The 24,047-nt window shown below is 49.1% G+C and overlaps 2 protein-coding genes across 4 annotated transcripts; one reads left to right on the top strand and one right to left on the bottom strand.

Moving 5' to 3' along the window:
- Positions 1–890: 890 nt before the first annotated feature.
- Positions 891–4,152, top strand: ddit4 (DNA-damage-inducible transcript 4). The gene is made up of 2 exons (XM_070865567.1): positions 891–1,199; positions 3,171–4,152. The coding sequence occupies exons 1-2, from the start codon at positions 1,052–1,054 to the stop codon at positions 3,650–3,652; spliced, it is 630 nt and encodes a 209-aa protein (XP_070721668.1). The 5' UTR covers positions 891–1,051; the 3' UTR covers positions 3,653–4,152.
- A 3,381-nt stretch (positions 4,153–7,533) lies between these two features.
- On the bottom strand, positions 7,534–23,651 carry tysnd1 (trypsin like peroxisomal matrix peptidase 1). Of its 3 annotated transcripts, XM_070865564.1 has the most exons (5): positions 22,687–23,651; positions 22,400–22,593; positions 17,741–17,871; positions 9,485–9,670; positions 7,534–8,249 (listed from the first exon to the last, which is right to left on the bottom strand). In XM_070865564.1, exons 1-5 carry the CDS (start codon positions 23,563–23,565, stop codon positions 8,032–8,034), a joined length of 1,608 nt encoding a protein of 535 aa, XP_070721665.1. In that variant the 5' UTR covers positions 23,566–23,651; the 3' UTR covers positions 7,534–8,031. The 3 variants fall into 3 exon arrangements, with proteins under 3 accessions (XP_070721665.1, XP_070721664.1, XP_070721666.1); XM_070865563.1 differs by having other exon boundaries at positions 22,400–23,651; XM_070865565.1 differs by lacking the exon at positions 9,485–9,670 and having other exon boundaries at positions 22,400–23,651.
- Between the last annotated feature and the right edge of the window lie 396 nt (positions 23,652–24,047).

The raw sequence follows: 24,047 nt of genomic DNA, 5'->3' as shown, positions 1-24,047 counted from the left end.
AGGGAGCAGGGTTCTGGCTCTGGCTCTGCTCTGGCTCTGGGTGTTGTTCTGGCTCTGGCTCTGCTCTGGGTGTTGTTTTGGCACTGGCTCTGGGTGTTGTTTCTTTGCTCTGTGTGTACTGCGGATAAGGAGAGCAGGGTTATGGCTCTGGCTCTGGGTGTTGTTCCTTTGCTGTGTGTGTACTACAGATAAAGGGGAGCAGGGTTCTGGCTCTGGGTGTTGTTCTGGCTCTGGCTCTGCTCTGGGTGTTGTTCTGGCACTGGCTCTGGGTGTTGTTCTGGCTCTGGCTCTGCTCTGGGTGTTGTTCTGGCTCTGGGTGTTGTTCCTTTGCTGTGTGTGCACTACAGATGAAGGGGAGCAGGGTTCTGGCTCTGCTCTGGGTGTTGCTCTGGCTCTGGTGTTGCTCTGGCTCTGCTCTGGGTGTTGTTCTGGCTCTGGGTGTTGTTCCTTTGCTGTGTGTGTACTACAGATGAAGGGGAGCAGGGTTCTGGCTCTGCTCTGGGTGTTGCTCTGGCTCTGGTGTTGCTCTGGCTCTGCTCTGGGTGTTGTTCTGGCTCTGGGTGTTGTTCCATTGCTGTGTGTGTACTACAGATGAAGGGGAGCAGGGTTCTGGCTCTGCTCTGGGTGTTGCTCTGGCTCTGGGACTGCATCTACATGTTGTTCTGGCTCTGCGTGTTGTTCTGGAACAACTTGTCCCCGGGACACAGGCAGAGGGCGGGGCCTCGCCATGGAACGTGCGGGACGTGCCCAGCGCGCTCATTGGTCGGTGTAGCGAAACGGCCGCCCTTACATGGAGCGCGGCTCCTTATATGGGGCGGTGGGCGGGGCCGGGCGCGGGGGCTGGGCCCGGCGGTGTCTCAGTATAAAAGGGAGCGGCGGAGCCGGGCAGCGCGGTACTGCCTCCCGCAACAGCCGAGATCAGGGATAGAGAACCGGGGAGACCGAGATACCCCGAACAGACCGAGTCCCGAGGACTCAGCCAGAGCCGGACACAGAGAGCCCGAGTCCCGAGTCCCGAGTCCCGGAGAGCCACAGAGCCAGACCTGGGGAGATGTGCCAGGGACGCGTTGCGGCTCCCCCTCTGCCCCTGGCCCCCTCCTCCTGGGGCAAGCTGCTGCAGACCCTCGCCGACCTGACGGGCGGCTCCCAGACCCAGCACCAAGCGGCTCCGAGACCGCCTGAGCTCGACACTGACAGCGGTAGGTGCGGGGGGGGAAGGGGTAATGGGGTAGGGTCTCTGGTGCCAAAGGGTCTGGGGTAATGGGACAAGGGGTCTGGGGCAGTGGGTGTCTGGTGCTAAAGGGTTTGGGGTAATGGGGCATTGGGTCTGGGGCCAATGGGGCAGTGGATCTCTGGGGCCAAAGGGTCTGGGGTAATGGGGCAGGCGGTTTGGGGTAATGGGGCAGTGGATCTTTGGGGCCAAAGGGTCTGGGGTAATGGGGCAGGTGGTTTGAGGTAATGGGGCATTGGGTCTGGGGCCAATGGGGCAGTGGATCTCTGTGGCCAAAGGGTCTGTTAAATGGGGCAGGGGGTCTGTTAAATGGGGCAGGGGGTCTGGTGTCAATGGGGCAGAGGGTGCAGGGTGGCTGGTGTAATTGGTGGAAGGTTCAGAGGGGAGTTGAGTGTTTTTCACCCAGAGGGTGGTGGGGGTCTGGAACTTGCTGCCTGAAAGGGTGGTAGTGACAGAAACCTGGTATTTAAATAAAAAGTACTTGGATGTGCACTTGAAGTAACCTTACAGGGCTATGGACCTAGAGCTGGAAAGTGGGATTGGGCTGGATAGCTCTTTGTTGGCTGGCATAGACACGATGGGCCGAATAGCCTCCTCCTGTGCTGTAAATTGCTATGATTCTATAATTGATGTGATGGGGCAGAGAGTGCAGGTTCGCACCCAGCTCCCTCACTGTCACTGGATGGTCAGTCACTGCAGTGTGCTAAGTACCAATTCCAAACCTCACTGTTGGAGGCCAATTCAGTTGTGGCTTTCAAAAGGGAATTGGATAAGTATCTGAAGGAGAAAAAAAAGATTGCAGGGCTGTGGGGTGTGGGACTAGCTGAGGTGCTCTTGCTCAGACTGGCGTGGGTTTGACTTGGCTGAATGAATGGCCTCTTTCTGTGCTGTGACCATTTTATGATTCATTTGGCCCATCGTGCCTGTGCTGGCTTTTTTTTTTAAAAAGAGCTCAGCCCTACATCTCCTGCTTTAGGTCCATCGCCTGACCCTATAAGTTGCTCATCCTCCAGTACCTGTTCAACTTGGTTTTAAAATTATTTTTTTTTAATGAGCTTCTAGCACCTTTCCAGAGCTGTCCAGATCTGAGTGAGAAAGTTCTCCTCTCTCCTCCAGATTCTTTAAATGCTTTGCTCCACATTTTTTTATCCATAATTTTTACTTTTTAGTATCTTGTCTGATTGAATGCATCTCCTGTTTTGCTGCTGAATTCTCATCTATCTTTAATGCCCTTGCTGTTTTGTGCACTGGTCTTGTTTAGTGTTAATTTCATGTTCATAAATCCCCCTCTTAAAAGTTTTGAGTCCTGATCGAATTCCCCTGTTTCATACATCAATTGTACTTTGATATCCCCCTCCTGTTCACTGTCATTCCATGCTAGTTTGATTTCTCTTGTTCTGTGTTAATTCCCTGCTGATCTGGTTGTAATCTAGATTCACCTAGATTGATTCCTGGGAAGAGAGGGCTGTCTTATGATGGATTGTGTAGAATGGGCTGATACACTCTGGAGTTTAGAAGAATGAAATGTGATCTTATTGAAACATACAATATTCTGAGGGGGGATTGACAGGGTAGATGCTGAGGTTGTTTTCCCCCAGGCTGGAGTGTCTAGAACTAGGGGGCACAGCCTCAGGATAAGGGGTCGGCCATTTAGGACTGAGACGAGGAGGAATTTCTTCACTCGGAGGGTGGTGAATCTTTGGAATTCTCTGCCCCAGAGGGCTGTGGAGGCTGAGTCTCTGAATATATTCAATGCTGAGATCGATAGATTTTTGGGTCTAGGGGAATCAAGGGATATGGGGATCGGGCGGGAAAGTGGAGTTGAGGTTGATGATCAGCTGTGATATTGAATGGAGTGGGCTCGAGGGGCCGTATGGCCTACTCCTGATTCTTGTGTCTTACGTCTGCTCTTTTTTCCCCCCCTCTGTTGTGATTGCAGATTATGGGAGCTTGGAGTCGGACAGCGAATCTGTCGACGACGACCCCTTTGAGGAGTTCCTGTGCGCCGATGTGATGCAGCTGATCGAGCAGAGCCTGGCCGAGGCCAAGCGCGGCGCCCTGCGCTGCTTCAAGCTGCTGGTCCCGGACCAGCTGAGCGCCCAGGTGGCGGAGGAGTTGCTGCGGCTGGCCGCCAGCGAGCCGTGCGGGTTGCGGGGCGCGGTGCTGCACCTCAACGTGGAGGACCACAAGGTGTGCCGGGCCATGGACCACATCGTGGTGGACTGCAGCCTGCCCCCCACCTTCGAGCTCACCCTGGTGCTGAGATTGGAGGTGGGCTTTTGGCCCAAAGTCCAGGACCTCTTGACTTCGGGCCTCTCGTTCACCCCCGGGTACCGGCGAGCCCTGCGACTCAGTCCCCGATTCCGAATCATTAAGCGAAAACTGTACAGCCCCAGCGAGGTGTTGGTTGAAGAATGCTGAAGGTGTTGGGAATGAAGCAGATGGACAGATACTGTGAAGCTGGGACATGCCAAGAGAAACCAGGGCAGGGTGGTGGGGGGGGTGGTGGGGTGGCCGGAATGTCTCCTGGGTTGAAAGATCTGATGCCAAGATTGGATCGTCGGTTCATTAACCAGGTTAAAAGCTGGACATCAGCCCGGCACTCTTAAGTTAACGAGTGTAACTTTGCGCACAAGTAGCTTTTTCTTGAACCAGAACAATAAGTGCAGTGTTGACCAGTCTGGAGCTAGTTCTGTCCTGTACAGGGGCTATTTGTTATCTCTTGCAGTCAGAATGCTTCAGTTATGAACATGAGCGAACTTGTGTGCCCATGTCAATACCCTGAACTGGGAACAGTAGGTCTGCAGAGCAGCCTGCTATATGGACTCAAATTAACTTGCATATAAATTCCTATAACTTTTTGATACTTTTGGTGCTATTGTATAGTTTGTACACTTTAAATAAAAGAACCTCTGTTGGAACTTGCTGTTACTTTATTTTATCACTTAAGATGGCACTGCTCAGTATCTGTCGATCACATCAAGTTGGAGTGGAAAACCTACTAACTTTCTTGTGCAACCACTTCAAAGGATATGACTTAAAACTTTTGCGTGCAGACATTTGGGTCAGATTAAGAATTGCGTCAGGCCTGACCCACTAATGCTATTGCATAGTGTGCTGCAGGGTCCTAGTGCTCATTGCTCGGGTTTGAGATTCCAGGATATTTTACCAAGTCCTGCTCACCCATCACCCCCTGTGCTCGCTGACCTACACTGGCTCCTGGTTAAGCAACGCCTCGATTTCAAAATTCTCATCCTTGTTTATAAATCCCACCATGGCCTTGCCCCTCCCTATCTCTGTAATCTCCTCCAGCCCCACAACCCTCTCCCTTCTCACCCCCCGAGATGTCTGCTCCTCTAATTCTGCCCTCTTGAGCATCCCTGATTATAATCACTCATCCATTGGTGGCTATGCCTTCTGTTGCCTAAGCCCTAAGCTCTGGAACTCTCCCATAAACCCCTCTGCCTCCTTTTTAAGATGCTCCTTAAAACCTACCTCTTTGACCAAGCTATTGGTCATCTGCCCCAATTTCTTGTGGTTCAGTGTCAAATTTTTGTCTTGTAGCACTGCTGTGAAGCACCCTGGGACATTTTACTACATTAAAGGTGCTATATAAATTGTTATTAGAAGAAACCAACCTCTTAAGTGGGATGTGTAAATGCTGCAAACTTGTCCCCCTATGTTCTGGCTCCATCTTCACATTGCTGTCAACACTTGCTGCTTTAAATGTTGCCTTTCTGTTCTCCCTGTCCTTGTAATCTGAAGTTCCTTGCGTCTTCTCAATTTTCTTTCTCCACTATTCTCTCTTCTAAGCTACTGCTGGGTCTGTACATTGAGCAGTTGAAATCTGAAATGGGCCAAATAAATTTAACCTGTTGCTTGCTGGTCTTGGTGACTGCTGTTGGGGAGGGAGTTCCATGATTTTGACCTAGCGACAACGAAGGAACGGCCGATATATTTCCAAGTTTGGATGGTGTGTCACTTGGAGGGGAACATGGAGGTGATGGTGTTCCCATGTGCCTGCTGCCCTTGTCCTTCTAGGTGGTAGAGGTCGTAGGTTTGGGAGGTGCTGCCAAAGAAGCCTTGGTGAGTTGCCATAGTGTGCCAGTGGTGGAGGGAATGAATGTTGAAGGTGGTGGATGGGGTAATGATCCAGCGGGCTGCTTTGTCCTGGATGGTATGAAGTTACTATTAAATTCTAATCTTTTCCCAGATCATTAACCTGTACTAGTCGGCTGGAGCTCATTCATAAACCTGCACCCTGCCGACCCAGTTTCTTAAGAGTATGAAGTCATTAATTGCATTATGTTCGCTAGCTTATAGAAATAAACCCCAGTGTATGAGTTTGTGGCAACCTTCATTCATAAAATGCCTTTCATGTAAAATAATCCCAAGCAGTTTTAGAAAGTGGCTATATTGCATCCACTGAGCAAGTGTGTAACTCGGCTATACAGGCTATGCTTGTAGTTAGAGGGCACTGAGATCGTAGCCCTGGGGTAGGGGAAGGAAACCAGACATGACACCCACTCTGCTACAACATGTAAGCAAGGTGGGCATGGCATCCGCTTGGCTGTGGGGTCATCGGCAGATCAATAGCCCGCCAACATTCATTAACCAAGTGTCCCGATATCTCATGCAACCCGGTGTCAAATTGTGTCTGATAATGCTCCCGTGAAGCACTTTGGGACATTCCACATATGTTAAAGGCACTATATAAATGCACCTGATTGTCCACGGTCTCACTTTAAGAATGGCCACATTAGGTGAGGTTGAAAAGGGGACATTGGAAGAGAACGTTTCAAAAAATTATGAATAGTTGGGCTCCGATTGGATGCAATAACCATACAATGGTGTAAAGTTACAATCACCTTGTGCTGCTCCTTAATTAACCTGTCCAATAGTTGCCACGATCTGTAAGCAGATAAAAACAGTCGGCAGTGCGCTGAATTAACTGAGGATTGAAATGGTGTATATGTTGATGTCATAGACCGTATCATCTCATCAAAGGAGGGAAGCGTGTCATTGGTTCAAGCATTGTTGCAGTTGTGCGTCTCAGGATGTTCTGATTGGTTAGTTTTGGGTCTCCTGATGATGTGGTTTTGTGCCAGGCTCTCTGTTAAAGAGGAACCAGCTGTTCTCAAATACTGTGCATTCTGCTATGCCCAAATAAGGGACTAAACTGTGAGCTTCCTGGTGGTTTAGTGGGTAGTGGTGTTTACTAAATCACCAAGTGTTGTGACGCAGAAGTTGCTTGCAGTGCGACCACAGCTTGAATGCTGAGCAAATGCCAGTGGCGATTGAGTGACTCACCAAGGATTAGGGACTGAATCAGGGTCTCGTGCTCTGTGTAGACAGATTTTTGAATGATAAGGGAGTCAAGGATTATGGGGACCAGGTAGGAAAGTAGAGTTGAGGCCAGGATCAGATCAGCCGTGATCTTATTGAATGGCGGAGCAGGCTCGAGGGGCCAAATGACCGACTCCTGCTCCTATTTCTTATGTTCTTATAGCTCGGTATCACGGCGCATTTACCCATCACCCATTAAATAAATACTTGCATTTCTATAGCGCCTTTCATGCCCACCGGACGTGCCAAAGCGATTTACAGCCAATGAAGTACTTCTGAAGCGTAGTCACTGTTGTAATGTAGGAACATTGGGGCCAAGGACAGCGTTACAGGGCTGCTGGCTTCCTTTGCACCGTTTCAAAAATAAATTGAACATCAAATCAAACTTAAGGTTACGAGATCCCAACCTGTTTGATGTAGGATCTGTTCCTGACAATTCAAAGTTGATTTCTTAATGGCAAAACAAATTTGATTATCCTATAATCTGAACTGAGCAATGTAAATAACACAGAAAAGTGTGAATTTGGTGGTAGGATATTTTATCCAGGTTCCGTCAAAGTTCTGGAATTCCCTTCCTAACAGCACTGTGGGAGTATGTTCACCACACGGACTGCAGCGGTTCAAGAAGGCGGCTCACCACCACCTTCTCGCGGGCAAGCAGGAATGACACAAAACTCACTGGTAGGATTTTGTAATGTATGCCCCTGTGAGGATGCTCACCTGGTTGATAGAGCTGTTGAGTTGGGAGTGGCTTAGCCAGTCACGTGATGTTCACAAGACTCAATAAAACCCCAGCCAGTTGGGTTCGGGGGATCCACGATGAGGCAGGTGGATGAACTGGTAATGTGTCATGTGATTGTTAAACCTTTGCTAATAAACCAACTAATTCTTAATAGCAATGCGTGGCTATGAATTCTTAAGTAAAGAACCCATGCAGCAAATACATTATGGATTTATTCAGGTTCATTTGTTTTAATCAGATTGTTGAAGGTTGACCATAGTCCCTGTCATAATTGGGACTATGATCATTGATTCCTTGTGTTCGCCTGTGTCATACAATCAGAAGGAATGTTTTATAACTTAATGCCAATTCGCTAACCGGAAGAGAGGGCCTCACATTATTTGGGAGAGGTACACGGCGGTACTTTATACAAAATAATCAGAACCGAAGCAAGTCACATTGAACACCCAGAGAACAAAGTTCAAGCAGTTTCTAATCAACATCATTGCACCAGGGACGAGATTACCACCTCGTAATTATTTCCAAGTTTCTTAGATTTAAGATTTAGGGAGCCGCTTAATTGAGATCAGGTTATCGGACATTGAGAGGATATTCCAAGATATATGGAAATCAAACTCCCGTCGTTTTCAACTCTACTGGATTGACCTCCCATCAGTGTGTGGGACCTTCGACGATGAGGGGCAAGACCTGTGTCCTCGATGGCTCCTCGGAATTAGAGTTTGCTCTTCTGAGCGGCCGACAAGCTGCCCTGGAGTCTCCAAAGTGCGCGCAGCCGATCGCTGGGTTCGTTCAGCCCCTCGAAGGCGGCGGCGTCCCGTGTCCGGCTGTAGGCCCCGAGTAGCGGCTGCAGGACGGTGATGGGGAGGCTGAAGTTCAGGTGGGGGTAGGTGGCCCCAGCACTGTTGTTCCGAGCATTGCTCGATACAATCCCTGTGGGGGAAGACGACACAAGTTTGACACTGGGGAGGACTCTTGCACACACAAATCAAGAGGAGACGCTAAAGGCAACATCAACGCAATTAAAAAAAAAACACAACGTGGGAGATGAGGAGGAGAACGATCGTACTGCAAAACCAGGCAGCAGCTCGGCACCAAGTGCATAACAAAAGAAAAGTCTTGCATTTACACTCGGTTGATTCTGGAGATGAAGGGGTTGACTTATGAGGAAAGGTTGAGTAGGTTGGGCCTCTACTCATTGGAATTCAGAAGAATGAGTTGTGATCTTATCGAAACATAACAGATTGAGAGGCCTTGACAAGGTGGATGCAGAGAGGATGTTTCCACCGATGGGGGAGACTAGAACTAGGGGGCATAGTCTCAGAATAAGGGACCGCCCATTTAAAACTGAGATGAGGAGGAATTTCTTCTCTCAGAGGGTTGTAAATCTGTGGAATTTGCTGCCCCAGAGAGCTGTGGAAGCTGGGACATTGAATAAATTTAAGACAGAAATAGAGAGTTTCTTAAACGAGAAGGGAATAAGAGGTTATGGGGAGCGGGTAGGGAAGTGGAGCTGAGTCCATGATCAGATCAGCCATGATCGTACTAAATGGCGGAGCAGGCTTGAGGGGCCATATGGCCTACTCCTGCTCCTATTTCTTATGTTCTTATTGTCATGTATCTTACATTATTATATATAACTGTATCCTAACATGCTATACATATACATGACTGTAATAAGATATGACCTGTAACCACCAGCATACCTTACCACCAGGGGTGCACTTGCAAGAGACAGGTATATAAGGACAGGTCTCAGGCAAGTGCAGCATTCCAGAGCTGTGAAATAAAGGTGCAGGTCCAGAGTGACCTTGACTTCACTACATGCCTCGTGTGAATCTGTACTGAGGGGACAGGACTTTACACTTATGTTCTTATATAGCGCCTTTCACAACCTCACAATGTCCCAAAGCGCTTTACAGCCAATTAAGTACATTTGGAGTGTAGGGACTGTTGTAATGTAGGAAACACAGCAGCCAATTTGCGCACAGCAAGTTTCCACAAACAGCAATGACCCAGATAATGTTTTTTTTTTAAGTGATGTTATTTGACGGATTAAATATTGGGCAAAACACCGGGGAGAACTCCCCTGCCCTTCTTCGAATAGTTGACTAAAATGATGTCCTCTACAAACTCCAACCATTAAGCCACAACAACAGCCGACCTACCCAGCAACTCTCTGCTGCTGCTTCTGAAGACAGGCCCGCCACTGGCCCCAGCATGGACGGCACACGTGGTCTGGAGCATCACGGGCTGGTTGCCCACTGTGATCACAGCGGACAGAATCCCAGCTGTTACCGACGGCCCACAGCTTTGGCCAAACACCCCATAGCCGACGACCCAGACATCCTCTCCTGTTGACAAAGAAACACAGCCTCACTGAAGGCAGTAAAAGAAAAGGACTTGCATTTATATACCACCTTTCATGAGCACCGGACGTCTCAAAGCGCCAATGAAGAACATTTGGAGTGTAATGTGGGAAACGTGGCAGCCAATTTGCGCACAGCAAGCTCCCACACATAGAAATGTGACGATGATTAGATAATCTGTTTTGTTACGTTGATTACGTCAAATTCACAGGCCACTTGGCCCAACTGGTCCGTGCCGGTGTTTATGTCATGTTAGAGTCATTCTCTCAATGTACAACACAAAGCCATTTTTTCTTCACACTGTGACTGCAGAAATTGCAGAAATGAACACTGGGGGAAATCGCTGGAAGCTGAAGTTCAGCGAGTTCGTGTGGTGCACGTATACAGTTCATACACCAGGACGCCACCGATAATGATGTAAGTACTCCTCAATCGCATCCCAGTATCAATGGAGCTAGACACGGGGGCCAGCCAGTCCCTGATGGGTATCAAACAGTTCGAAAAGTTGTGGGCGCCCAAGGCCAGGAGGCCAAAATTATCGCCGATTGACGCACAGCTACGGACATACACAAAGGAGATCATTCCGGTGCTAGGCAGCGCCACGGTAGTCATGACCCACAAAGATTCGGAGAACAGGTTGCCACTCTGGGTTGTCCCGGGGGACGGTCCCGCACTGCTGGGGAGGAGTTGGCTTGCTGTCATGAACTGGAAATGGGGCGATGTCAATGCAATTTCCTCTGTGGAGCGAGTATCATACTCACAGATCCTTGACAAATTTGACTCATTATTTCAACCCGGCATTGGCACTTACATGGGGACCAAGGTAGTGATTCACATAAACCCGGACGCCAGGCCAGTACATCACAAGGCCAGAGCGGTGCCGTACGTGATGCGGGAAAAGATAGAAGGCGAATTGGACCGCCTGCTGAGGGAAGGCATCATCTCGCCAGTCGAATTCAGTGACTGGGCGAGCCCGATCGTGCCGGTGCTCAAGGCGGATGTGTCGGTCAGGATATGTGGCGATTACAAGGCCACCATCAATCGGGTGTCACTCCAAGACATGTACCCGCTACCGAGAGCAGAGGACCTCTTTGCGATGCTATCCGGTGGCAAACTTTTTTCAAAATTGGACCTGACCTCAGCTTACATGACCCAGGAGCTGGCGAGTGAGTCGAAGAAGCTGACCACCATCACGACACACAAGGGGTTGTTTGAGTACAACAGATGTCCGTTCGGGATTCGCTCGGCTGCCGCGATCTTCCAACGAAATATGGAAGTCTCCTCAAGTCGATTCCAGGGACGGTGGTTTTTCAGGACGACATCCTCATCACGGGTTACGATACTGAAGAACACCTCCACAACCTGGAGGAGGTGCTACACAGACTGGACCGGGTAGGGCTGCGACTGAAAAAGGCGCAGTGCGCCTTCCTAGCTCCAGAGGTAGAATTCCTGGGGATGAGGGTAGTAGCAGACGGGATCAGCCCTACTGCGTCCAAGACGGAAGCGATCCAGAGAGCACCCAGACCCCGTAACACGACGGAGCTGCGTTCATTCCTGGGGCTCCTGAACTATTTTGGTAACTTTCTTCCCAAATTGAGCATGCTGCTAGAGCCACTACACGTGCTCCTACGCAAAGGTCGTGAATGGGTCTGGGGGGACAGCCAAGAAAGGGCTTTGAATAGAGCACGCAATTTGTTATGTTCCAACAATCTGTTAAAGCTGTATGACCCATGTAAGAAACCTGTGTTAACGTGCAATGCGTCGTCCTATGGTGCCAGGTGTGTGTTGCAGCATGTCAATGCCAAGGGTCAGTTACAGCCGGTAGCTTATGCCTCCAGAAGTCTGTCCCAGGCAGAAAGGGGCTATGGGATGGTAGAAAAGGAGGCGCTCGCATGTGTATATGCGGTAAAGAAAATGCACCAGTACCTGTTTGGCAGGAAATTTGAGCTGGAGACAGATCACAAACCCCTAACGTCCCTTTTGGCCAACAACAAGGCCATAAATGCAAATGCATCGGCCCGCATACAGAAGTGGGCACTCACGTTAGCTGCCTATGACTACACAATTCGGCACAGACCGGGCACTGAAAACTGCGCCGATGCACTCAGCAGGCTCCCACTAGCCAACACTGAGGGGGCTACCGAGCATGCTGCTGAGATGGTCATGGCTGTTGAAGCTTTCGGAAGCGAAAGCTCACCCGTGACAGCCCGTCAGATTAAAGTCTGGACAAATAGAGACCCTCTATTGTCTCTAGTCAAGAAATGTGTCCTGAATGGGGACTGGGCAGCCACGTACAGGGCATGCCCTGAGGAATTTAAACCATTTCACAGGCGCAGGGACAAACTCTCGATTTAGGCCGATTGCTTACTGTGGGGACACCGCGTAGTCATGCCCCAGATGGGCAGAAAGGTGTTCATCAGAGAACTTCACAATGAGCACCCGGGCATTGTCACGATGAAGGCAATTGCCAGGTCACACGTTTGGTGGCCAGGGATAGACGCAGATCTGGAACTTTGTGTTCGTAGGTGCAACACGTGTGCCCAGCTGGGCAATGCGCCCAGGGAAGCCCCCCTTAGCCTCTGGCCATGGTCTGCCAAGCCTTGGTCATGCATCCATGTGGACTACGCAGGTCCTTTCATGGGAAAAATGTTTTTGGTTGTAGTAGACGCCTACTCCAAATGGATCGAGTGTGACATTTTAAACTCAAGCACATCCTCTGCCACGGTAGAAAGTCTACGGGCAATGTTCGCCGCCCACGGTCTACCGGACATCTTGGTCAGCGACAATGACCCGTGCTTCATAAGCACTGAATTCCAGGACTTCATGGCAGGCAATGGAATTAACCATGTTAGAACGGCACCGTTCAAGCCAGCCTCAAACGGCCAGGCAGAACAAGCAGTGCAGATAATCAAACAGGGGATGCTTAGAATCCAAGGGGGTGCCCTACAACGCCACTTATCATGCCTCCTGTTGGTCTATAGATCCCGACCACACCCGCTCACAGGGGTTCCACCCGCAGAGCTGCTAATGAAAAGGATGCTCAAAACCCGGTTATCCTTTATACACCCACCATGAAAGAAATTGTCGAGAGCAGGCGCCAGTCACAATATGACTACCACGACAGGAATGCGAGGGCGCGATGTATTGATGTAAATTACCTTGTTTTTGTCCTCAACTACGCTGCAGGGCCCAAATGGCTCGCAGGCACTGTGATTGCCAAAGAGGGAAATAGGATTCTGGCAGTTAAACTTACCAATGGACAAATCTGCCGCAAACATGTGGATCAAACAAAAAGGAGGTTCAGCAACCCCATAGAAGAAGCAGAGGAAGAACACGATGTAGAGTTCACTCCACCACAGGTGACCGAACACCAGAACCAAGTGGAGGAGAGCCCAGTCACTGTGGGCAGTCTGGACAGGCCTGAGGCACCGCAAACAGCAGACACTCAGGCCAGCGCCCAACAACCGGAGCCCCAACTCAGGCGCTCTACAAGGGAGCGTAAACCACCAGAGAGACTCAACCTGTGATCCCAATAAGACTTTGGGGGGGAGGTGATGTCATGTATTCAACCAGCATTGTAACCCATGTATAATCTGACCTAAGTTGTACACTGTGAGAACAATGACCACTAGGTGGTGAACTTGTGGGAGACACTCCTAACCTGGACCTTCAGATATAAAAGGGGAAGCTCCACCCACTTCCATCACTTGAGTGCTATGGAATAAAGGATAGGTCACAGACTGACCTTCTCTCAAGCATGAGCCTCGTGTGCATTTATACTGTATAGTAATGACGTATCACAAACAATTATCAAAACTCCTTCATTTTTAGTTTACATAGAATGACATTACATTGGATATACAACACAGAAACAGGCCATTCGGCCCAACCTGTCCATGCTGGCATTAATGCTCCACACGAGCCTCCTCTCTCCTTACTTCATCTCACCCCATCAGCATAACCTTCTGTTCCCTTCTCCCTCATATACTTATCCAGCCTCCCCTTAAATGAATCGATACTATTCGCCTCAACCACTCCCTGTGGTAGTGAATTCCACATCCTCACCGCTCTCTGGGTAAAGAAATTTCCCTTGATTTCCTTACTGGATTTATCAGTGACTAACCTATACTTATGGCCCCTAGTTTGGGTCTCCCCCACAAGTGGAAACATTTTCTCTACGTCTACCCTATCCAACCCCTTCATCATTTTAAAGACCTCTATCAGGTCACCCCTCAGCCTCTCTTTCCAAGAGAAAAGAGACCCAGCCTGTTCATCCTTTCCTGACAGTTATAAATTCTCAATTCTGGTGGAACCTTATTGTACTTTCTCCAGTTCCCCTATATCCATGTTATAATATGGAGACCAGAACTGACTGTGTTCTAGCCAAGGTTCGATACAATCTTAACATAACTTCTCCGCTTTTCAATTTTATTCCTCTAAAAATGAACCACAATGCTTGGTTTGCTTTATTTATGACCTTGTTAATCTGCGTTGCTACTTTGAATGATTTGTGAATCTGTACCACGAGATCCCTTTGCTCCTCGACTCCATTCAGATTCTTATTATCCAAGCAGTATGTGGCCTCCTTAATCCTCCTTCCAAAATGTACCACCTCACACTTATCAATATTGTAATTCATTTGCCATAGAAACATAGAAAATAGGTGCAGGAGTAGGCCATTCGGCCCTTCGAGCCTGCACCACCATTCAATAAGATCATGGCTGATCATGCAACTTCAGTACCCCATTCCTGCTTTCTCTCCATACCCCTTGATCCCTTTAGCCGTAAGGGCCACATCTAACTCCCTTTTGAATATATCAAACGAACTGGCCTCAACAACTTTCTGCGGTAGAGAATCCCACAGGTTCATGATTCTCTGAGTGAAGAAGTTTCTCCTCATCTCGGTCCTAAATGGCTTACCCTTACCCTTAGACTGTGACCCCTGGTTCTGGACTTCCCCAACATCGGGAACATTCTTCCTGCATCTAACCAAGGGGTAGATGCAGGAAGAATGCCGGAAGAATTTTGCACACTAATCTCTTGTGTGGGACCTTGTCAAAACCCTTTTGAAAGTCCAAATACAGCACATCCACTGGCTCTCCCTTGTCCACTCTACTAGTTACATCCTCAAAAAATTGTAGATTTGTCAAGCATGATTTGCACGCCAATTCTACAAGTTTATTAACGCCTTCTTGTATTTTGTCGCAGTCTTCTTCAGTTTTAACAAACCCCTCTCCCCCAATTTGGTGTCATCCGCAAATTTTAAAATTGTACTTTTGATTCCCGGGTCCAAAGCATTTATGCAAACTTCATCGTGGATGACCGAGACCCAACTGGCTGGGGTTTTATTGAGTCTTGTGAACATCATGTGACTGGCTAAGCCACTCACAGTGCAACAGCTTTACAAACCTGTGAGCATACTCAATTCTTTCCCTACAATTTTCCCAATTCTTCAGCCTCAAACTCCAGAACATAACTCAGGGACACCTCTGTGCCTCACATCAATCCAGGAACAACTCACTCAGCTTCAGCCTAAGGAACATCTCCACTCCATACATTACAGTGGCCACACTTCTAAAAGCTGTAAAGCGCTTTGGGACGTCCTGAGGTTGTGAAAGGCGCTATATAAATGCAAGTCTTTCGTACATTCTCGCGGTTCTGAGAGTTGTTTACACGACAGAACACTGTCTTCGGAAGGAGGCCCACTCGGCTCCGAGGTTGGCGAGGGGGAATATTCCGGCAATGTAACACCGCTGTTGCTCTGAGCTGGGCATTATCTACATTGCTGGGCTGCATACTCGAAGCCAATGTTACACTGCTGTGTTTTAATTTGGAGCCTGGTGTCTGTGACCTACCTCCTGGTATTTAAATCCAGCTCTTACCGTGGCAGCAGACACAGAGACCCAGTGCTTCGTGCTAAGTCCACAGTTGGGATTCACTGTTCTAAAAATGGCATTTTTGAACTAAAAATTGCTCTGTAGTGATGTGCCTGGCCTGTGTTATGCCCGATGCCGGGTGCAAAATATTTAAAGCATGTTATTCCCCCAACACCAACCTTCCTCACCCTGAACAAATACACATCGTAAGTTAAAGAAAGACTTGCATTTATATAGCGCCTTTCACGACCACCAGCTCTCAAAGCGCTTTACAGCCAATGAAATACTTTTGAAATGTAGTCACTGTTGTAATGTGGCAGCCAATTTGCGCACAGCAAGCTCCCACAAACAGCAACATGATAGTGACCAGATAATCTGTTTTTGTTATGCTGATTGAGGGATAAATAATGGCCGGGACACCGGGGATAACTCCGCTGCTCTTCTTTAAAATAGTGGCCGTGGGATCTTTTACATCCGCCTGAGAGAGCAGACGGGGCCTCGGTTTAACGTCTCATCTGAAAGACGGCACCTCCGACAGTGCGGCACTCCCTCAGCACTGCACTGGGAGTGTCAGCTTAGATTTATGTGCTCAGGTGCTCTACTCGGAACTCCTACACAGCAAGCGAGCCCCAGGTGGGCAGAGGAAACGTTTCAAGGACACCCTCAAAGCCTCCCTGATAAAGAGCAACATCCCCACCGCCACCTGGGAGTCCCTGGCCAAAGACCGCCCTAAGTGGAGGAAGAGCATCCGGGAGGGCGCTGAGCACCTCGAGTCTCGTCGCTGAGAGCATGCAGAAACCAAACGCAGGCAGCGGAAGGAGCGTGCGGCAAACCAGTACCACCCTCCCTTTCCTTCAACCACTGTCTGTCCCACCTGTGACAGAGACTGTGGTTCTCGTATTGGACTGTTCAGCCACCAGAGAACTCATTTTTAGAGTGGAAGCAAGTCTTCCTCGATTTCAAGGGACTGTCTACGATGATGTGCTCAAGTCGCTGGAGAGGGACTTGAACCCACAATCTTTTGACTCAGAGGCGAGGGTGCTGTCCACTGAGCCACAACTGACAAAGCACACACTTGGCTTTACCCACACATGACATTTCTCTCAAATCAATCTCTCGCTATTTTTTTTAAAGTGCAATCTGTCCTGTTAATAAATGTAAACTTTAACAGACAACAAACACTGCCTTGTATTAAATGGGTTCTCACACAGTGATGAGGAGATAAGGTTTTTTTTATCAAACACTGCTGGACGCCTTTGTCCCAACTTAGTTACAATGCAATGTCTCGCTTTGCGATACGTGCTCTGACCCATCAGTGCATTTATGCAAAAGCACTCACTGTTTCACAACCAGGAGTTCAGTGTGCAGCATGATACCCGTCACAACTGGGAGAAAGTTAAACGTACATCAGTCAATGGGTAACAGTTTCGATATCAGTGCCATTTTAATTGCGAACCTGTGAGTTGGCCCCTGGATTTTTATAATGATAAATCCCACACCATTATCTCAACAGCACTCGCAGACCCATAAAAAACTTGGTCTATAAATAAGAATTTATAAAAAATTGATAATGACTCCATAACTCAAAGAAACGGAAATAAATAAATGGGAATGAAAGTTTTAAAAAATCACTTATTTCAAATCCTCAATAAATTAAGTTTTCACCAAGAAAGAAAGTCTTGCATTTATATAGCACCTTTCATGTTGATTGAGGGATAAATATTGGCCAGGTCACCGGGGATAACTCCGCTGCTCTTCTTCGAAATAGTGCCATGGGATCTTTTACGTCCATCTGAGAGAGCAGACGGGGCCTCGGTTTAATGTCTCATCTGAAAGACGGCACCTCCAACAGTGCAGCACTCCCTCAGCACTGCACTGGGAGTATCAGCCTAGATTTTTGTGCTCAAGTTCCTGGAGGAGGACTTGACCCCACAGCCTTCTGACTCAGAGACAAGGGTGCTGCCCACTGAGCCACAGCTGACACTGCATTAAGAGGGCTATATAAATGCAAGTTGTTTGTGGTGGTGGTTGAGAAGTGAATTTATAGAATACAGTCCCACTTCCATCCCATTCAGACTGAGAATGTTTGGCCCAAATGTATATGTTTTAAAAAAAAACCTCTGTCCATTAAATTATTTTCCTGAGGAGAACCTACTTCCCTTCATTGTTCTTTCCTGACCTGTGCTAAACCCAGAAGCAATAGCAGGTGTTTCAACGGCCAACAAATCTTCTTCCAGTTCCACCACTGCCACGTCATAGGCTGAATTCTCCTTTGTGGCAAACAACACTCTTCCCCTTAACGCAAGGAATCTGTGAAAGGAAAGAAAAAATTGCATTTATATAGTGTCTTTCACGACCACCAGACGTCCCAAAGCGCTTTACAGCCAAAAGAAGTGATTTTTTATGAAGTCTAGTCACTGTTCTATCGCAGAAAAAGCAGCAGCCAAATTGCGCACAGCAAGCTCCCACAAACAGCAGTGTGATGATGAGCAGATAATCTGTCTTAGTGATGTTGATTGAGGAATAAATATTGGCCCCAGGACACCGGGGATAACTCCCCTGCTCTTCTTCAAAATAGTGCCATGGGATCTTTTGTATCCACCTGAGAGAGCAGACAGTTTAATGTCTAATCCAAAAGACAGCACCTCCTACAGTGCAGCACTCCCTCAGCACTGCACTGGGAGTATCAGCCTGGATTTATGTGCTGAAGTCCCTGGAGTGGGACTTGAACCCACAACCTTCTGCCTCAGAGGCGAGGGTGCTGCCCACTGAGCCATTAGGCAAACAGGTAAGGAAACTCATTTTCAACCCATTCCAACGTCACTGGTCTAATCACTAGCGAGACAGTAATGGAGAGAAATCTGGGACCAGAAGACCCTGGGTTTGAAGCCTGACCTGGGCCAAGTTAGCTGACCTCAGGAAGGCAATAATTAGCAGCAGTGTCGGTGGGTTAAGGACAGGAAGCCAAGGTTTCCGCTCCTGATCCCCACCCATAACCCAATATGTGGGTGCCAGGCGGGAATCGGATTGGCACCCCATCCACCACCTCCAACATTCACTCCCTCCACCACCGGCGCACCGTGGCTGCAGTGTGTACCGTCTACAAGATGCACTGCGGCAATTCGCCAAGGCTTCTTCGGCAGCACCTCCCAAACCCGCGACCTCTACCGCCTAGAAGGACAAGGGCAGCAGGCGCATGGGAACACCACCACCTCCACGTTCCCCTCCCAGTCACACACCATCCTGACTTGGAAATATATCGGCTGTTCCTTCATCGTCACTGGGTCACAATCCTGGAACTCCCTCCCGAACAGCACTGTGGGAGCACCTTCACCACACGGACTGCAGCGGTTCAAGAAGGCGGCTCACCACCACCTTCTCAAGGGGCAATTATGGACGGGCAATAAATGCCGGCCTTGCCAGCGACGCCCACATCCAAGAAACTAATAATAAAAAAAAATAGGATTAGGCTTGCCTGTGATTCAGTCACAGGGACCGACGATATTTACTGTTGAAGCTCACGCATGAAGGATGGTTTCTCAGGCACAGAACAGTGCCCCAGTGACACTCCTGCCTTCGTGGTATCTGTTTCTCTAACTGCGCAGAAAGATTTAGAAACATAGAAACATAGAAAATAGGTGCAGGAGTAGGCCATTCGGCCCTTCGAGCCTGCACCGCCATTCAATGAGTTCATGGCTGAACATGCAACTTCAGTACCCCATTCCTGCTTTCTCGCCATACCCCTCGATTCCCCCTCGTAGTAATTTCTGTCTGATTTATGTCTGATGAAGGCTAATCACAACACAGAAAATATGCCCTGCTAGTTGAAGCTATTTAAGAGATAGCCTCCAGGCTCTGTAAACCTGAGCTCATCCAAAGCTTGGCTGCCCGTGTCCTAACTTAAATCCTGCTCACCCATCACCCCCTGTGCTCGCTGACCTACATTGGCTCTTGGTCCGGTAATGCCTCAATTTTAAAATTCTCATCCTTGTTTTCAAATCCCTCCATGGCCTCAACCTTCCTTATCTCTGTAACCTCCTCCAGCCCCACAACCCTCAGATCTCTGCGCTCCTCCAATTCTGCCCTGTTGAGCACCCCCGATTTTAATCGCTCCACCGTCAGCGGCCGTGCCTTCAGCTGCCTGGGCCATAAACTCTGGAATTCCCTCCCTATACCCCACCACCTCTCTTTCTTCTTTTATGATTCTCCTTAAAACCTCCCTCTTTGACCAAGCTTTTAGTATCATGTCCTAATCTCCTTATGTGGCTCGGTGTTAAATTTTACATAGAATTACATAGATCATTACCATAGGCAGTCCCTCGAAACGAGGATGACTTGCTTCCACGTCAAAAAGGGATGAGTTCACAGGTGTTTCAATGAAGGACCTAATGTTCCAGATCCCGAACTACATCCTGAAGGGTGGAAGATGCCTGTGCGTGGATTTTTTTAACGTGGGGTGACCGTTGCACACCAGCCACCACACGGGCTTGACTGAGCTAGGTCTTGGTCCAGTGGCAAGGGTTAACCAGGACGACTGGAGACCAGCTCTGCTGTACGGACCTGGTGCACACACACATATCGCACAGTGTGGGCTGGGCCGTGCTGCCCCTGGGCCCCCGTCTCGGCCAGGGCCCCGAACTCACACCTCTCCTGAGCCCTGATTACGTAGAATACTCAGCTCAGAAACAGGCCATTCCGCCCAACTGGTCTATGCCGGTGTCTATGCTCCACACGAGCCTCCTTCCACCCTACTTTATCTAACACTATTAGCAAAATCGACTGTACCTACCTACCTCATGTGTCTCTCTATCTTTCCCTTAAAGTCAACATCCAAACATTAACTGATGATTTATCGCATTACTGCTGCTGGGAAATCTTGTTTGATACCGCTCCTGTGAGGCCCCTTGGGATGCTTTACTATGTTAAAGGCGCCATATAAATGTGAGTTGTTGTTGTAAGAAAGATCCGTATATAACATCATGTATCTTAGAAACGTCCTACAGTGCTTCATGTGCAATGAATTACTTTGAAGTGTAGTGACTGTTGTTAGGTCGACAAACTGTCCCACAACCAGCTAATCGGTTCCTTTTGGTGGTGTTGGTTGAGGACACAATGTTGGCCAGGACACGAGGAGAACTTTCGGCTCGTTGAATGGAACCAAGGAATCTGCAACGTCCACCTGAACGCGGCCGACGGGGACTGGGATTGACGTCTCGTCCCAAGGGCTTTCCTCAGACCTGCACCGGAGCATCAGCCCAGACTATAGTGGGGGATATTGTACATCTGTCCTTCCACTGGGGAGTGTCATCTACTGGGAGTCCGCATCAGGGATTCAGGCGTACTGCCCTTGATTTTCTGACCACTGGTTGGAATTTATGGGCCGCATACACCCAGATTTGTGATGTGTGCTCCCACACAGTTGAGGGTCCAAAAAAGCGTGGACCCTTAAAATGAACTCTTACACGCTTAAGTTCTGGAGTGGGGCTTGAACCCGCAACCTCTGACTCAGGGGGAGGCTGCTAAATTGTCACACTGCTTGTCCGACATCCAGTTCTGGATGAGCAGAAATTTTCTCCAGTTGAATATTGGGAAGACCGAAGCCATTGTTTTCGGTCCCTAGCCACTGACTCCATCCCTCTCCCCAACTCCTGCCTGAGGCTGAACGGTTCGCAACCTGGGTGTCATATTTGACCCCGAAATGAACTTTTGACCACATATCCGCAGCATAACTAAGACCGCCTATTTCCACCTCCGTAACATCGCCCACCTCCGCCATTGCCTCAGCTCATCCACTGCTGAAGGCTTCATCCATGACTTTGTTACCTCTAGACTTGACTATTCCAATGCACTCCTGGCTGGCCTCCCACATTCTACCCTACATAAACTAGAAGCAATCCAAAACTCAGCTGCCCGTGTCCTAACTCACACCAAGTCCCGCTCACCCATCACCCCTGTGCTCGCTGACGTACATTGGCTTCCGGTTAAGCAATGCCTCAATTTCAAAATTCTCATCCTTTTTTTCAAATGGCCTCACCCCTCCCTATCTCAATAAGCTCCTCCAGCCCCACAACCGCCACCCCTCCCCCGCCCGAGATGTCTGCACTCTTCTAATTCTGCCCTCTTGAGCATCCCTGATTATAATCGCTGAACCACTGGTGGCCATGCCTTCTGTTGCCCGGGCCCCAAGCTCTGGAACTCCCTCCCTAAACCTCTCTATCTCTCTACCTCTCTTTCCTCCTTCTAGACACTCCTTAAAACCTGCCTCTTTGACCAAGCACCTGCGCTAATTTATACTTATATGGCTCGGTGTCAAACTTTTAACGCATAATACTCCTGTGAAGCGCTTTGGGACGTTTCACTAAATTAAAGGTGATATATGTTGTGTATGTATAATGTATGTATATACCCTGTACACTCAATGTACAGTTACATAAGACCACTGAATGTATCTTCACACTGTATATACTATACCTGTACCACCAGAGGGTGCAACTGGTGGAGACCTAGGGGTCACCTGCACACGACAGGTAACCAGGTATAAAAGGGAGCTCACTTTACTGTCCCCTCACTTAGAAGCTGCAATAAATGGACTGAAGTGACAACAGTTCAAGTACAATACCTTACCACGTGCAGTCATTACTAGAGCGCTTACAGACACAATAATATATAAATACAAGTTATTTTTATTGTTGCTACCTACTGAGCTAAGATGATGCATGCATTGCTGGAATAAAATGGATACAAGGCTGTTTGTATCCAGTAATAACAAGAGTTCTTCTACATTGTGCCGATACCATAATTCTATATAACGGTCCAGCTAAGCATCGAGGGCTCCTACCTGTGTGAGTCAGACGGTATTTTCACTCTGACATCTGAAGCTCGGTCCAACACATGCCTGCATGTCAGAATCAGCCTGGGGCTTACGATCACGCCTGATCCCCAAACTCTGCCACACTCCAGCAGAGCTACCGCGCCAAGCAGCCGAGTTAAGCCGTGCCTCCCTGGGTTAGTCAGGGGCAGGTGGCCAGATACCTGTACTGGGCAGAATGACATATTTTTGCCCCTGTGGCCAAATCCATTCAAAATCCTTCCGACAGTCTCAAATATGCAGGTCGCAGAACACACCAAGGTCAGTCCAACCCACTCGTTGGCTTTCCAGCAAAGGGGTGCCACGATTAAACCAGCTAAGTAGTACATGCCCCGAGATCGGATGTAAACGCCGCCACCTTCAGTGCCCGGCAGGCAGCGGGCATCGGTCAAAATCATCGCGTTGCGCTCTCCGGCCAGGTTGCTCACGATTCCTTTACTGAACGTGTTCATGAAGATCTCAGAGCAGAGGGATGCAAAGGGCGAGGCACAACTGAACATGGGCTGCCCTTTCCTCAGACACTCGCTCCTCACGTACTGGAGCGTGCCTGCCCCCAGGGCATCATCACCATCACCATTGGCCGCCCAACCAGGACATCGCAGCAAGCCAAACCAGACCAAGTCCAGCAGCTCGGACTGCAGCTCGCGTTCCTTGTCTTCGCCGTAGAAGCACCACTTGTCCGACTCGCGGAACAAGGTTTGGAAGATGTCCTGGAACTCTGGGCAAGGGAAGACCATCAGCATCTGGGCTGGGCTGCAGTTTGGGCTGGAGTCCACGTTGGGGGCTTGTGTTCGGGGCGCTGCAGGGTTGCAAGCTGAAGCCAAGGTTGGGTTGGGTTGGCTTCTGCCCCTGGCCCCAGGGAACTGCACGCGGATCTGCAAGTCCGGGGGGAATGCCCCGGGCAGCAGGAACGGCTTGCGGCTCAGCTCTTGCTCCCGCTGCCGGAGGAAAGGGAAGAAGATCTCGCCGTGGCACAGGAGCAGACCGCTGCTGCGGTCCAGCAGCAAGCCACTGCAGCTCCAGGGTCCGTCCCATTGAACATCAGGTGTAGGCGCAGGAGGCTGGCCGGCAGGCAGCGAAGGGACCCCCGGCACATAGGCAGACACCACGCAACTCCAAGCCTCCGGGGAGATCATTGCAAACAGCCCGACCCTGCGCAGGGTCACACAGCCCAATCCCAAAGAGTGAGCACCATTGCAAAAACTTCATATCCAACCCGGAAGCAATGCATTCGACATCACATGGCAGCAGCTGGGGTCAGGAACAGCAATAGTTTCTGTTACTTTCCAGTGCTGCAAACTTCAGCTTCAGTTTTACATCGAATTTCTGCAGCACAGAATCAGGCCATTCGGCCCAACATGCCCCACACAAGCCCACTCCATCTCAGCCCATCAGCAAAATGTATTCCCCCCTTGTGTTTATCTAGCTTTCCCTTAAATGCATCGAATAATCATTTTGAATAATGGACCCATTTTTTTTTAATGCCTATTAATAAGACAAATTGACATCACAGAATGGAGGTCTTTCGGCCCATCGTGTCCCGCGCCGGCCAAAAAAGAGCTACCCAGCCTAATCCCACTTTCCAGCTCTCGGTCCGTAGCCCTGTAGGTTACGGCAC

Source organism: Pristiophorus japonicus, chromosome 22 (genome assembly GCF_044704955.1).
Source record: "Pristiophorus japonicus isolate sPriJap1 chromosome 22, sPriJap1.hap1, whole genome shotgun sequence".
NCBI classification, from domain to species: Eukaryota; Metazoa; Chordata; class Chondrichthyes; family Pristiophoridae; genus Pristiophorus; species Pristiophorus japonicus.
Note: the sequence above shows the minus strand (reverse complement) of the source record. Positions and strands in the feature narration are given on the sequence as shown.

Coding starts and splice junctions, on each gene's coding strand:
- ddit4 (XM_070865567.1), top strand. CDS start 1,052: ATGTGCCAGGGACGCGTTGCGGCTCCCCCTCTGCCCCTGGCCCCCTCC. Junction 1,200..3,170: donor TGAGCTCGACACTGACAGCG/GTAGGTGCGGGG, acceptor TTGTGATTGCAG/ATTATGGGAGCTTGGAGTCG.
- tysnd1 (XM_070865563.1), bottom strand. CDS start 23,565: ATGATCTCCCCGGAGGCTTGGAGTTGCGTGGTGTCTGCCTATGTGCCG. Junction 9,671..17,740: donor TGCTTCTGGGTTTAGCACAG/GTCAGGAAAGAA, acceptor CTTTGTCAACAG/GAGAGGATGTCTGGGTCGTC. Junction 8,250..9,484: donor CAGCAGCAGAGAGTTGCTGG/GTAGGTCGGCTG, acceptor CTTCCCCCACAG/GGATTGTATCGAGCAATGCT.